The sequence below is a fragment of the Crocodylus siamensis genome, chromosome 7 (assembly GCF_052110815.1).
Source record: "Crocodylus siamensis isolate JL-2025a chromosome 7, ASM5211081v1, whole genome shotgun sequence".
NCBI lineage: Eukaryota > Metazoa > Chordata > Crocodylia > Crocodylidae > Crocodylus > Crocodylus siamensis.
Window position 1 is genome coordinate 90,304,397 of NC_143401.1, and position 15,571 is coordinate 90,319,967.

The 15,571-nt window shown below is 42.6% G+C and overlaps 1 protein-coding gene across 3 annotated transcripts in view; it reads right to left on the minus strand.

Moving 5' to 3' along the window:
* VTI1A (vesicle transport through interaction with t-SNAREs 1A) overlaps positions 1-15,571 on the minus strand; it is a 342,273-nt gene that overhangs the window by 19,155 nt on the left and 307,547 nt on the right. Inside the window, exon 8 of one of the 3 annotated variants that reach the window (XM_090056593.1) lies at positions 14,836-14,940. The exons of the other annotated variants lie outside the window; for them this stretch is intronic. Coding sequence (XP_089912719.1) covers positions 14,901-14,940 — 40 coding nt within the window. The 3' untranslated portion in view covers positions 14,836-14,900. Of the gene's footprint in view, positions 1-14,835; positions 14,941-15,571 lie in introns of those variants that run through there. 3 annotated transcript variants of the gene reach the window in all.

Consider the following 15,571-nt stretch of genomic DNA (forward strand, 5'->3'; position numbering starts at 1 on the left):
GGCAGGAAAGAGTACTGGGGTCAAACGACACCAGCAAAGTGTTTATCCAGCCTCTTTTTAAAGCCCCCCAGGGTAGGAGCCAGCACCACTTCTTTTGGAAGTTGGTTCCAGATCCTATTTACATTTTTTTCTATTTACATTATTAAGGTAACTAGAAGTAACCCTATTTTACAGATGGCAAAGCAGAAGCTTGTGTGACTGAGTTGTCCAAGGCTGGGAATGAGAGGTTCAAAACAGTCTTACAGTCATCTCTGGTACATACTACTTAATTCAAAATATCCATTAATCATCTACTTACCCTTTAAAAATGTATGTACATGTATATAAATATGTAAATATATGTACCCTGACCAACTATACAGTTGGCAAAATTTTTACAAATGTCCAAGTCTTATTTTAAAAAATGACATAGACACATAGGCTAGGGACAGATATTACATATAAACTGGTTTAAGTGATCAGAAACTGGATTAAACCTGTAATAGAACTAGATGTGCAGTGCATATAAACCAGTTTGAAAATGGCTGAAACCCGTTTGAGATAAACCTGGTTAAATGTAGTTTCAGACTTAACTGATTTGGGTCAAACCAGTTTATGTAATGTCTGCCCCAAACCCCATGCTGGTTTAAGTTAAACCAGACTCCCACAGCATCCCGGCATGCTCTCTGCTCCACAGCAGAGCTGGCCCCTCCCCTTTGCTCCCTGACTGCAGCTCTGGCAGAGATTGCAGGCATCTGCCTGACTTCCCCTAGCATACCACATGCTGGCTGTGGTCCGTGCTGTGGTAGACTGGTTCCTTCCTTGTAAAAGCTATTTAAGAAGAGCTTGAACTAATGGACAGAGGCTTTTTTCTGATGGGGTGATAAACACAGAGTTAGGGTGATAAACACTGTTATCAATTCCTTGCTGGGCTGCTCAGGAAGTGGGGGGGAACCTAATCTGAGTATCCTGCAGGGGCCTGGCCATACCCCCCTCAGCTCAGCACTGTGAAAGGGAAGGGGGGTTGCTTTAGTGCCCCCTGGGCTTCTAGCCTAAGCCACTGCAGGCATGTGCCTGAATTTCTGGGATGTCCATCCAGTTACAAACTAGTTTATCCTAGCCAGGTTAGAGTAACCTGAAAAGACTGAATCAATTCAGGCTCAGGCTTTTTGCATGTCTGTCCCTTTTGAATGTCTAGCCTTAAGACCCTGATTCTAAAAGCTACTACGTACCTCACAGCTAGATTTTTAAAGGTATTTAGATGCTAAATGCCCAGAATTAGGAGTCTAAATACCTCTAAAAATTTGGGCCTAAGCCATTTTGAAAAGTGGACCTCAAGTATATTTGAAAATTTTGCCTTATGTAACCAAAAAATGTGCAAATAATCTAAGAATACACCTTTTCCATAACGAGATATAGCCCTCTTGAGAGGATGTCTAAAGCTTTGGCATTTCAGGCCAATTGTGGAAGTAAAAAAACTTCACTCATTGAGGAATTCTAAATATAACTTTGTAGCCATACAATACACAACTGACTTACTTGGAAAAGAATCATAAATTATCACTTATTTTAAGGCTACTTTCTTATTTGGTACCAACCATAAAGAGTATTTTTAATAAAGAAATAACCTCAGGTTACTTTTTATTGGAATGTGATTTATAAAGTTATAAGCGGGTATCTATTCGGAAGTATGGTGTGTACAGGGCTATTTTTGCACTGAGAATGGAAACTCAAACTGGAAATGGAGTCATTCATTCACACTTACAGGATGACATCCCGTTGACAGGCATGCAAACTTGGAAAGGTGCTACACAGCTGCTCTTAAAATACTACTGTACGTTTCCTTTCAGCTTCAGTTAAGCAAATCTTAAAAAGCAATCAGGACTACATTAGGGCTACGGGTTCATTGATCATATTGGGAAAACAAAGGATGTGGGAAAAGTCAATCCACTTCTAGCAAATATGTTGTTTGCAAAATAGAAGCACCATTTTCACTAGCCAGCGAGGTAAAAAGACTCGTGCGAGAATATAGCAGGTGCAAATGTTTTAAAATTCAAATATTCTCCGAATGTTTTTAACATCACCGAGCATCAAGAGCGTGCTGCAACTCTGGACTGTTCTACGAAGCAGAGCATGTATTATAAATGTCTTTTTGTCCCATCTAACTTGAGACCTCTTGAATTTGTGGGCTGCAGTGTAATATTCATCCGCATACTGCTAATCCACAACTGCTTTTGCAGTTTTGCTCCCAAGTTGGAATCCAAAATAAAGCTGTTTTCTGGTTGCAGTTTAAGACGACGGGGAAGAGAATTTGGGGAGACGACTAGTTTTTTTCAGAGGGCAAAAGAACAGATCAGCTAAGATTGGGAGGTTTCTGCCCCCTTTTCATCACATACATAGAAGAATAGCTCAAAAGACGGCAGCTTCATTAAAGTGAAATCCAAGTTTCAGACCTTAAAACCAAACCCTGAACCCTGGCCTAGAATATCCTTCAGATCCAAACATTATCTCTTTGTCCTTGTCTTGTATGCCATTTCAGCATGCATCTGCACTGCCAAAGTACGATTTTTAAATAAGCACAACTAGACTGGTCCTTAAAGTCTGTGATGCATTCTGCAACTCTCCTTGATGCGAGCATCCAAGGATGTCTTCTTTTTAAATAGCCTGTCACCTGCTTGCGAAAATACTGCTGCCATTTCCATCCCTTTATCATTATAGGTTTATGGAAGAGTTCCTATTTGGGGGAACCCCTCCTCCCCCAACAACTTAGGGGTCCTAAGTTTGTGCTGAAGCCCAACTAGGATTTCAGTACACATGCAAATAGTGTTTTGAATAGAAGGTATTCCTTAATTGCAGTCTAAAATGACAATGGCAGCAGAATGTGTATTTATTTCAGCCAGCCTCTTAGGATAGCATGGCTTTATGCTGCTTTTATTTCCTCACAATTTATCTCTCTTCACTATGCATTTGAGCTGATTTTGAATGATGATGGCACTTAAAAAAAAAAGATGTAATAATTCAATAATTTGGCCTCTAACTCCTGTAAATCTCAGGATGATATTGCAAGGATATTGTTCAAAACAAATGTCAGCATGCATGTTTTGAGGAAGATTATTTTTTCCCGGTCCCTCCTCCAACTGTAGTAAAGTGGGGCTTGCACAGTGGCTGTGATATAATCAGCTTCTACGAATATTAAAATTATCCAGAAAAAAAAATCAATATTTTTTTAATGAGAAAGTGTTAGACTTCTGTAGAATGGCTCTTGCATATTTATTTCCTATGCCAAAGCTAATTAAGTTTTAGGTTGGTTTGATATGTCAAAAACTGCTTGGATCACAGAACTGCACCAACACAGAGAAGACATAATTTCTTCATTCAAACTGGAAGCATCTGACAGAAAGCTAGTCTTGTGACTGTGCGGAAGTAGGAGAGAGCCCAGCTTTCGCTCATATTTGTTTCTAAATATATGGCATTTACTAACCTCTCATTAAAATACCTTGATGGAATGCAAATCACAGACCTGCTACATTCATAACTTTCTAAAGGAAGCAAACAGTGAGACCGACAAGGAAGGGCTTCTTGAGAGTTGTTTTAATTTTGTTTTCTCTCACTCAGAGTTTCATACGAGCTAGTGAGCAAGAGCTGCAAATTCAAGGTCCCTGGGTTTGGTTAAAAAAAAAAAAGAAAAGAAAAAAATCATAAAAAGTAGCTATCAAAAAGTCATTACACTGGAAATACAGTGTATTGAGTGCTTGAGTGCAGTGGAGTTTCCAGAGATTTGGATTCAAATCCTGATCAGTTCAAAGCTGAGGAGGCTGGTGAAGGTCTCATCTGAGCCTCCAGTTGACATTTGTCCAAATAAATAAGTCACACTACAGCTTTGGGTTCCCTTCAAGATCCCTTTTCAAAAGGACCTGTATGATTGAACTAGCCAATTGTTGCTGATCAGGAGACAGAAATGCGTCTGGAAACTTGCACATCACACTACCCGTATTATGCCTCTTTTCCATCCTGTTTGATTAGCTCCTTTGTTTCATGAGCACTAAGGACAAAAAAAATGAAACCCACACATTCCAGTAACTGGGGATGGGAATAGGCAACAAGAAAATGATTGTGTAAATTGTTAATTCAAAGCTTCAGTGGATACCAAAAAGACAAATAATCAGACCCCTTATGCTAGAGGCAAAAATGCTTGTGGATGATACCTTTTCTTGGACTAACTGCATGGTTGGGGTAGGCTTAGACACGCTTTCGGCACATCTACATGAGACTTGGGTCACAGTACCTTGAGACCCAAGGAAGGGTAGTGTGGGCACATCTACACATTTACTATGGTTGCCTAATTAGCTCCGCAGTAAATGTCTCCGTGTCTGCACGTGCGGCCCTATTAGGCCATAGGAAACTAATACATTCTGCAGCAAGTTAGTATGTGTAAATACAAGTACTATCCTGCTGTGGACATTTTTGTCGGCAGCAAACGCACATGTAGATGCTGACCTGGCTGCCTGCCCGCTAGCCCCGTGCTGAAACTCCCTCATGCCCCAGCCAGCCCTTCTGCAGCCTGCTGAGCCGGGTCGGAGCAGCCCTGGAGCCCCCTGCCACCTGGCTCAATGTGCTGTGGTCCCAAGCGCATGTGTAAATGCTAGGTGCTGGAGTTTATTGCTTCACCTTAACATGCATGTAAGGGTGGCCAAAATTTGGAATGGACTTCCAAAGGAGGTGGTGCTCTTCCCTACCTTGGGGGTCTTTAAGAGAAGGCTGGATAGGCATCTGGCTGGGATCATCTGACCCCAGCACTCTTTCCTGCCTAGGCAGGGGGTCAGACTCAATGATCTGTTGAGGTCCCTCCCGATTCTAGTATCTATGCATGTGTAGACGGACCTTGTGATATCAAAAAGCTTTTCTAAATCATCTCAACCATACTGTTAGTCCAAGAAAAAAATACCACACACAAAAAGTCTTGCTTCTCATGTATTTTCTGGACCATCACCACTAAACGTCACTTCAGACTCCTTACTGAATTCGAGCCTGCAGGCAAGAATAGGAGATTGTCTTCATCTCAAAAGACCCAGAAAGATTGCATGTTTGCCTCTCAAAGAACAGGCTGCCTTTCCAGATTGGTGACTCTTAACTTTGATATACCAGGCCCTATCCTGTGCATGAACACACAACTTAGAGGCAAAGTAAGCAAATTGGTTTTATAATATCCTCCAGTTGCTCCTATTCTGAGACCTGCCTGAAACCCCAGCTTACTGCAGCCTCAGGACTGCTCTAATTTACACTCAACTCCCAGAGGCTAGTTAAGTGAGCTCTGCAACCCCAAGCAAATCCCAGCATATTTCACATCTCTACTGCAGTTCTGGAGCTTTAGTCATAGCTTTACACGATCTGCAGACTCAGCAAGGCAGGGCTGCATCGGTTTACACTCGGCTCCTCCTGGCAAGACTACTAGCATAAGGCTAGCAACAGGGTTTTGAAAGGAAAGCCTAGATATTCCAACAAGTTACTGTGAAGTCTGCAAGTGTGTGAACTTACAGTGAATTAGCACTGGTAATTGTTGTCCACGTGCTCAGACGCTTGTAAACGTGAGACGGCTTACTCCTTAAAGAAAGGGGACTACACTACTTAGCATTTACTGCAGGGCACAAGCAATTTCCATGAGGTAGCTGACACTACGTTCATGCCCTAGCTTTCCTCATGGTGACTTGTCCTCCAAATCTAGGATATACAGAAAAGGGTATAGGGCAGGGGCGGGCAATTATTTTGGGAGGAGGGCCACTTACTGAGTGTTGGCAAGCCATCAGGGACTGCATGACAGGCAGCCAAGGGCAGAAAAATATTAATTTTCTAAAATTTTTTAGGGGTCCTGCAGGCTGAATGGAATGGCCTGGTAGGCCGCATCTGGCCCGTGGGCCACATTTTACCCACCCCGGGTATAGGGCGACAGGCACAAGTACCCCATGAATTACAGATTCTCTTTCTTTATATTTTAAAATACATTTATCACTACTTGCCATATCAACATTTATGCTCATAGAGAAGATGGCTACTGATCTGGATCAGGAAGAAATCTGTCCTAATTAGACCTTTTTCAGAGGCTGCTTTTCAGAGCCACATTTGGAAGCAGGTAGGTGGCTGTAAAGGCAGCTGAGCAGCTCTGGGGCTGAAGGTCTTATCTTCACGATTTTTGACTTTTCAAACGGTATGCTTTTTAAGACGAGGGGATTTATCAAGATTGTCAAATAAATGATAAAAACTCCCTGGAAATAAACACTTCTCTTCTCCTACGTTTGTATATCGTTCGGTAAAAGAAGAGGAATTCTGAAAGTAAATAAACACACGAGAGGATTAGAGAAGTAATAAACAAAACGATTTCCTCATTTGGGGCTAAAAAAAAATAGCAAAGTCCCCTTTCCAGCCTCCGTCAGGAAACATTACTTCGCATAAGTGAACTTTGTGTTATCTAGAATCTATTTGGATGCTAGATAACGCCCCCCTCCCCCCGGCGCACACACCATATAGATCCCAGTCCAAAACTAAATGCACATTTCTATCATGCCATTATGGATTGATCGGCAGGAGGTTTTAACACTAGGTTACACCCGTACAGACACAGAACTCTCTTTAGTTGTTAGATGTTAAAACTAAAGCTGAAACCTTTTAGCCATAATGAAGGAGTTTACAGGGTTCCTAATCCCTGCACCCCACCCTGATTCTCCAGTGATCCTGCTGAAAGCTTTAAAACAGTCCACAGCTCTAACACGGTGCAGAGCCTGTCGAACATGCTGATCTGTTCATGATTACGCTTTGCCACTGTAAAACAATCTAACTCCTCAAGTGAATGGAGTCTGTAGCAACAATGGTGTTATTGACTTGTTGCTCCAGCTCTATTTAGTTATTACCCTCGGGGCCACAATCAATAGACTTTGCACCAAGTCAGCCTAATAAATCCCAGGCTTTCACTGGAGCTTTGCCAGGAACTGCAAGAAAATCTGTGGCAGTCAAACACTTAGAGTATGAATAACAGAGAAAGCTGTACTGACAGCTGTATAAATTAATTAACAAGGCATGTTCTGATTCTTTTAAGAAGATCATAATGCCCATTTATTGTGATTTAAGGAGTCACAGGTAGAGCTACAGAAAATTACCTTTATGCCTTCACTAAAAAACAGAACACAACAAAACACGGAGGCCTGATGAGAAAGAAAACACATCTCTTGCCTTTTGCTTTGGACCATTTGTACCCCCCGCCCACCCCCGTTACTTGACATGCACAAATCTACATTTTTATCATCAAGGCAGCCATTGAATTATCCCAAGTTCAATGTAAAAAGCAAGCAAGCTCTTAAAACGAGGGGCACTTTTTGGTTCTAGTGTGAGCATTTTAAATTTTGATTATTTTGTGTCTGGGTTATGAAATCCTTCATCTCTACTGGGGATCTGAATCCTGCTTGTAATTCAGTGATTAAAACAAAAAACCGAAGGGGAGGGGGTGGATAAAAACCAGGCGGTTGTTCAAGAGGCTGGTCACCAGTGAATTCCAGGTTCTTTCAGTTCCTCATGTAATAAGCAAATATTCTGCAGACTCAGCTCTCAGGCGCCCGCGATCATACAGTCCTGAGACGCGCTGAACCTACCGTAGCAAGAGTTTGGTGCCAGCCTCTGAACAAAAGCATCTTCCCTTTGCACACTGAAAACAAATGTACCAGATCAATAGGCTCTTAGAACTTACTTGTTGCCCCAGTGGTACTTTCTAGAAGCATTCAGCTTTCCTAATGAGGGTCACAGCTTTTACGGGAAGCAACAAACAAAGGTCAGCTAGCCAGCTGTTCTGGCACTTGACACATACAGGGGAATTAAGGTGTATGATTTAGTGTGCCTAACCTTTTGGTAGAGACAAAACACTTTGGCTGAATGGTGGACGATGAGGGAAGGCAGAGCTTAGACAATAAGAATGGTATATACCGTGACTTTAGCAAATTTTTTGCTACAGTCTCCCACAACACTCTTGCAAGCAAGCTAAGGAAGTCCGGGTTGTATGGGCTGCATGAACGCAAGGTGGATAGAAAGCTCCTGCCAGCTAGCAGATTGGACGGTTGGGCTCACAGGGCAGTAATCAATGGCTCGATGTCGAGTTGGCAGCCGGTATCAAGTGGAGTGACCCAGGGGTCAGCCCTGGGGCTGGTTTTGTTGAATATCTTCGTCAACAACCTGGAAGATGGGAGGGTGTACGCCCTCAGCAAGTTTGCAGATGACACCAAGCTGGGAAAGAATAGGAGATATGCTGGAGGGTAGGGCTAGTATTCAAAGAGACCAACTGGAGGACTGGGCCAAAAGAAATCTCACGAGGTTCAATAAGGAGAAGTGCAAAGTCCTGCACTTAGGACAGAACGATCCCATGCACCGGTACAGGCTGGGGACTGATGGTTAAGCACAGCTCTGCAGAAAAGGACCTGGGGGGACCTGAAAGGAACCAGCAGTGTGCCCTTTTTGGGAAGAAGGATAATGGCATCCTGGGCTGCACTGGTAGGAGCGTTGCCAGCAGATAGGGAGAAGTGATTCTTCTCCTCCATTCAGTACCGGTGAGGCCACATCTGGAGTAGTGTATCCAGTTTTGGGCTCCGCACTACAGAAAGGATGTGGACAAATTGGAGAAAGTCCAGCATAGGGCAGCAAAAATGGTTAGGAGGCTGGGGGAACTTGGCTTATTTAGTCTGGAGAAGAGAAGACTGAGAGGGGATTTAATAGCAGCCTTTAACTCCCTTCAGGGGGGTTACAAAGAGGATGGAGCTGGACTGTTCTTGGTGGCGGCAGATGGCAGAACAAGGAGCAATGGGCTTAAGTTGCAACAAGGGAAGTTTAGTTTAGCTATTAGGAAAATCTGTCTCATCAGGAGGGTAATAAAGCACTGGAACAGGTTACCCAGAGAGGTGGTAGAATCTCCATCCTTGGAGGTGTTTAAGCCCTGGCTAGACAAAGCCCTGGCTGGGATGATGTAGTTGGGGACAGTCCTGCTTTGAGCAGGGGGTTGCATTAGATGTGACCTCCTGAGGTCCCTTCCAACCCTCATTTTCTATGGTACCTATGGGAGAAATGAGACTCTAGGACCCCAATGCTTCAAACCCCGCCCAGATCTTACTATGCTGGGGCTGTGTCTCCATGAGACACGACTGCACAGTGGTTACTAGGCATTTATATAAACACGCACTAAATAAATGCGCAGCAACCCAAGTTACTGTGCAGTAGTGCTGGCGAATGCCTTTTTGTAATTCTACTGCGCAGTAGCCTAATGCTACTTCACAGTAATGTCGCATCATGGTTGCTGCCACACGACACTACTGCGCAGTAGTATCAGGCTACTATGCAGTCAGCGTCTCGTGTAGACGCACCCTGGGTTTAGAAGGTAAAGTGATAAGCACACCCTCCTGAAAGAGGTCCAAGATTATCCCACTACAGACTAGCATCTAGGTTCAAGAATGGGAAGACATTTATCTAACATTTATTTTTTAATCCTGTTGCTGACTTCTTGCCTTTCAAACCCTGAATTTTCCATGCCTCATTTCCCAAATATTTATCCTGATAACAAAACCAGGCTGCCTCTTAACTTTTTCAGGTTACTCCTCTAATGATAATACTGTTCCTATCCCATACAGGAGAGCCCCATTCAAGGCTCTCGTCCAGTTTCCAGTGCTTGGCAAACACTTGGTGCTATATTTATGGTTGAGGAGGGCACTGCAGTTGTAAGTCCTTATTTTCCAGGTATTTATTATTTGCTGGGAGAAATGCTACTTTCTGGACTAAATGTTACTTTCTGGACTCCCCCCCCCCCCCAACAGCCCGAAAGTAACTCCCTTCCCACTACCCCACTTAAATTAGTTTTGCTTTATTCTGCTGTTTTTGTGTCAGCTCAGCACTGAAAATAAGTTCTCTTTTTGTACTTGTGGATTAGTATTGTTGCAGATGCTGTTTCACTTTCTGAAGTCTCCAAATATGGCTTTGATTTACAGCATCAGTCTTCATGCATACACAGGCCTCAGCTATAGTGCTTTGCTAAATTTGAAATTATGGCAGTGATGTAGGACTCAGGCCATTATTTTAGAAGTAACAAGGGATTTGGGGGGAGGGTCTATATTTTTGGGGCGCTCAACCGTGTTCAGCAGTAGCTCAGCACCCAACCCCTGAAAACACATTCACTTTTAAGGTGTGATGTTAACCCCAAAGCTGCTTTTGACAGTATGGGAATGACTACGGCATGCCATTGCTATGTGACTATTGGCAGCAGGAAGGTGTTATTCGTATATGCTCTTCAACCCTCCTTCTCCCCTCTTTCCGCACAAAAAAACAAAAATAAAGCATTTTTTGGATTATTCCTACACTCCTTTCTGTGTCCTGTAGCCATCTTTGCCACTAAGCGGTTGAATATCTTACAGTGCTGAGCACTTTGCAGATATGGTGAATTTGGGAATATACAGCTATGAGGATATGATGTAATAAATGTTACAACACATACAAAATATTTTAATTCCTACGGCTGGGAGAACTAGAATCTCTGAATTTCCAGATATTTTCAGTGAGCAACTGCTCACCAGGGCACCAGAGGGGAAAACCAGGAGTAAAATCAAACTCCTGGAAGCTTGATTCAGGCTCAACATTAGGAAAAACTTCTTCACAACTAGGGTGTCCAGACTGTGGAATAAGCTCCCCCTAAGGGTGGTGCAACTGCCTCCCCTGGAAATCTTCAAGAGGAGACTGGATGGTCACCGTGCTGGGGTCACCTGGCCCCCCGTTATCGTCCCTGCTTGGTGCAAGGGGCTGGACCCGATGATCTTCCAAGGTCCCTTCCGGCCTTACAGTCTATGAATCTATATTGGTATCTGAATTTTAAGCTTTAGTTCCACATATTTTAAACAAATGTAATGTAAAAAATAGAGTATTTGGCTATTCTAAAGGAAGCTTTTTTTTTTTTTTTTTTTTTTTTTTACATAGCACCAATAACAGGTAGAAAGTTGATCTTATCACCTCATTTTCTTCAGTGACAACTTCATCCATTACACAAAAAAGATTATGAACACGCAAAACTACTCTTTTAACAGCTTTAAAAATTGCTCTTTAAAATGTGTTAGGTTAGGTTTCGTTTGTTAACTTGGAATACAATAGCACTTCCGAAAATTACTGCAGAGGAATGCAGTTCAAGCCTCTTCATATTTAGGTACTGAAATTCATGACCTAGCATGAGAAAAAAGGAACGGTGGGGCCTTGAAGTCAAACCACTAAGTGCTGTGACTTCAGCAGAGTTTGTAGGCTGCAGCAAAAGTGCTTACAGCGCGGCCCCGTCAGATTTCAACAAATCTGTGAATTCTGCTAAATACGTTGTCACAAGGGATGAAAAAGAAAATGAAAGCAGATTTTGTAAGCATTGGAATGGGTCAGTATACGGAAGAAAAACTTTCTCAGTACACCAAGGAGGTGATGGAAGTGGAGTGTGTGAAACCTCGAGATGCCACCTTTCCCTTTAAGGCAGCCCTGTATTGATGCTTCACCACATTGTTAGGCGGAAGACCTGTTTTGCTGCTGATGTGAAAAACTGAGCTTTTGGCCATGGGAGTCATTAAAGAGCCCATGATAATTAATGTACCTTCAGGTCTTCACATGAATGGCACCTGTAGAAGGGTAAAGAGCTTTATGGCATCACACGTCTGCATAGAAATGGTATTCCATGCTAAATGAGACCAACAAAGAAAATTAAGGTAGCAAAACCAGAAGGGGCACTGATCACTGGAGGGTTGAATACACCATACTGGGCTGTAATGTTTTTCGGGATGCTGATTATTGTTATGGTGGTCACAAACTTCCTACAGGCATTTCTACCACCAAATGGCAACATCCAATATGCTGGCCTATTCTCCACTACATCAGGTTGAGACTTCTTGGTCTGTGCCCTCATATTCCTACATAAACCCTAATCTGCCTGTGTTTATGACATCATCACCTACCAAGTCATTTGTCATCGCTTTCACTACAGCATTGATGCTTCCCTGGGTACCTGGCTCTTGAGAATAATGCTGTAATGTCTAGTTTGGTATGTATAGTGCATGAAATCTTGTCCCAGTTCTGGTCAACCAAACCATTATGGTACTATTTAAATCCTTGAGCAAGACTTGCATCTTCCACCATTTCCAAAACGAATGAAACAACAACTGAAAATAAAACTGATGCACCATCAAGTCTGGACTGACAAACTGGAAGATCCTTCTGCCATGCCTCCTCTGATTCCCATTCCCTTCCTATTGTTTAATTCTCTTTATTGTATCATTGAGGCAGCAAATACATCTCCTTCCTTAATCAAAATGCCTCTCATTTCTGTTAAATGCAAGGAGTTCTTTGGGTGATATCTTTTATTGGACCAACTACGTAGTAGATCTAGGTAAGCTTTCGAATGCAAGACCTGACGAAGAATGTTTTGCATTTGAAAGCTTGTCTAACTCCACTACATAGTTGGTCCAATAAAAGATATTCCCCTAAGAAATCCTTGCTTTTTGCATAATTTCTGGACCATCACAGATAAATCACTCTTACACTATAATGATAATTAATAAATAGTGAATTAACATTAATAATCTTTGCTCCTCAAGTACCTAAATACCTATACATAAGTAACTTCAGTAATTCCCAGAAATTCAGCCAGCGGAAGGTAGGACTTCCAACAAATTACATCACTCTGTCAACTGATCACTTTGCTATAACTCTATATTATTATTCCTGGAAATGCTAACTTCTGAAACGGGCCTTTGGAACATTTTAAAAATGGTGTTGACCACAGGGATAGGCAGTAATAGCCAACTATCCATGTGCCAATTGGTTAATGTTTGCTAGAGCATCACCATCATCATCATATTTCTCTGGCATTCACTCTCTAGAAATTTGGCCAAACAAGACCTGACCTGTTACTGAAAACCATATGATTGGAGGAGGAGTTCAGAACAGTTTTAAATAGCAAACTCTGGGCTGAAACCTGAATAAAGGAACAACAGAGAGGAGGTGAAATAATACATTTTAATTAATGTTACTTAAAATATCTTTCCAGTTAAATACCACTTTGGGTGAAGGCTTCAAACCTTGTCAAGCTCCTCTGACTGGTTTTGTAACCTAGCATGTCTGCTATCTAACTTTACTCTTAACTACTTCTTAAAATGACAACATTGAACAATGGAGCTCTGGAATACACAAGCCGAATTAGAAGTATGGGACTTCCTTCTTTCCATCATGTCTGTGAAAGTGTAACAGAAAGAAACTTCCCTGTAAGCCAGACGTAGTCTGAAGGGAAACAGTAACATGCTTTGGGACAGGGTCCTCACTGATTCATTCACTTCTATCAAACGCTGTACAGCCTCTTGGCTTCAAAAAATATCTGTTTAAAACTTTCCTGGTTTGGTCTATTTTCATTGAGGTGGTGCTCGTGAGTAATTCCGCGAGTTCGATCAAAATTCCTCCTCGCCTCCAAACACCGCTGTTACTTATTTGCGTTGCTCCAACGTTTAAGTCATGGTAGACTGGATCAACCCAACCTAAACGGTCTGATCTATTACATATGTGGAAAATGAGACACCAGCAGCTTTTTAAATACCGTCTAAATGATCCTTCATGTACAGTACAGGGGCAAGTGAATTAGTGTCCTCCAGTGAAAACTGCTTTACCTTCCAGTCTCATCTAACACGGGAAAGGAAACTCAATGCCGGCTTGAAATGACAGAATTAAGCTCGATGTTACTTGCAAATTGATTCATTTACTCAACAGACTGAGATTGATCTGAGTTTTCTCTTTTGTACTGTAAATATAACGAGCATGTTCTGAAACAAATGAGCTAAAGTAAATTAGTCAGCCTGGGATACATTTAAAAAGAATACTATCTCTGAAAGTCCTTAAACAAAGTAAAATGAAATTACGAAACCCCTTAAGACTGAAAAGACGTTTCAGTGAAACTGAATGTGAAAGAAACACTTTATTTAAATAAGTACTTGCAGTCCCAGTATTGTGATGCAGTGCTGTTGTCTGAGAACACATAGGTGAAATATATTATAAACCCTGGTCAAACAAGCCAGTCTTTGCCATTGATCAAGCACAGACAAATGCCAACTACAAGGAAACAGAAAAGCCCATAGCAAGAAAATTAGACATTAAAAAAAAAAAAATTAAGTCTAAGGTCAGCATGTGAGAGCTTTAACCTTTTGGTGCTGCAGGCCAGATGAGTGGTGCAGGGTTGGTCTAAAGCTCAATTCAGCATCCACATGCCAGGACTGGCCCTGTGCTGCTGAAACGGTACCCTGTGCTGCTTCCCTTGGCCTGCACCCTCAGATCCAGCCACCTCTCTGCCCTGTGCCGCCAGGTCAGGGCACCACGCCACTTCCCCGAGGCCATGGGATCAGGGCCCCATGCTTCTCCCCCAGCTCTGCAGCCCCATGCTGTCTCCCTTGGCTCTACGCTGCCTCCTTGAGTCCTGTGCTACCAGACCGGGCTCTGCCTCTGTGTGTCTGCATTGGGCTCTGTGGGACTCCCCTCTGCGTGCTGATCTAGCATACTATCTGGCCCGTGGGACTCCCCAGGGGTCCAGAAATGTGGCAGCAGGGGAGCAGCGTTTGCTGCCACTGCTCCCTATCACAACATTTTCAAGCCTGTGGGGACCACTGTGGGCTGGAGGGCTTGGCTCTGCAGTCTGGGGAGTCAAGCACTCCTGCTCTAATATGAACTTTTGAAAGTTTGGCCGTTCTCTTTTTAAATATTTTTATTTTAACATAAAGTGATAAGGACAGACATTCGTGTTTTGAGACGAGCACAACTCCAAGTGACTTCTAGAGCTGCTCCCATGCCAGCCTGCTTGCACTCCGCTGCCATTTGCATGAGACTGGGAAAATCAACACGTCCCACTACCAATTTTTCACTTGCAAATGGCTGTTCTCACACATTCTGCAAAAAAAAAAAAAAAATTCTCTGAGGGCCCTTTTACTATTTGACTTAGTGGAAGTAGACCACAGGATAGCCAGGCTAATTCACAGGCAGTTCAAGAACAGTTTCACTCGATTGTTTCTTTGCTGATTCTAAGCAGTTCCCTTATCTTTTTTCCTGTTTCAACTTTACTAAGTTACGTTAAAAAAAAAGAAACAAAATCACCCCCGCCCCCCAAACCTTCCCAGGGCTAGTTCAGTACATCTACTCCTCCCAATCTCACTTTTTGCTCTTTCTTTGGTTGCACAACAGTTTAAACCTCACAGCTGTAGCTGGAGCTCTGAATGCAGCGTTACTAGTTGCAGTATCTCCTGGAACTGAAGTGAACGTGCATGCATTCCTTCTTGCAGCCATAGGAAATGGGACCCCTGGCATCCATGAGATAAGTGACTGGATACCCTTTGTTAGGATTTTAAGTTGCTAATTGAGCTCAGAGCTTTCACATCCTATTTTATTTACCAGAAGCATTAAAACAGTAAATAAAACTTGATGCGCTCAGTAAAAGAAATGTTGAACAAGAGTTACTTAAATTTTTTGGTGGGGGAAACAACACAGAGCACAAAACTGTGCGTGGCTGCAATAAATCAGCACA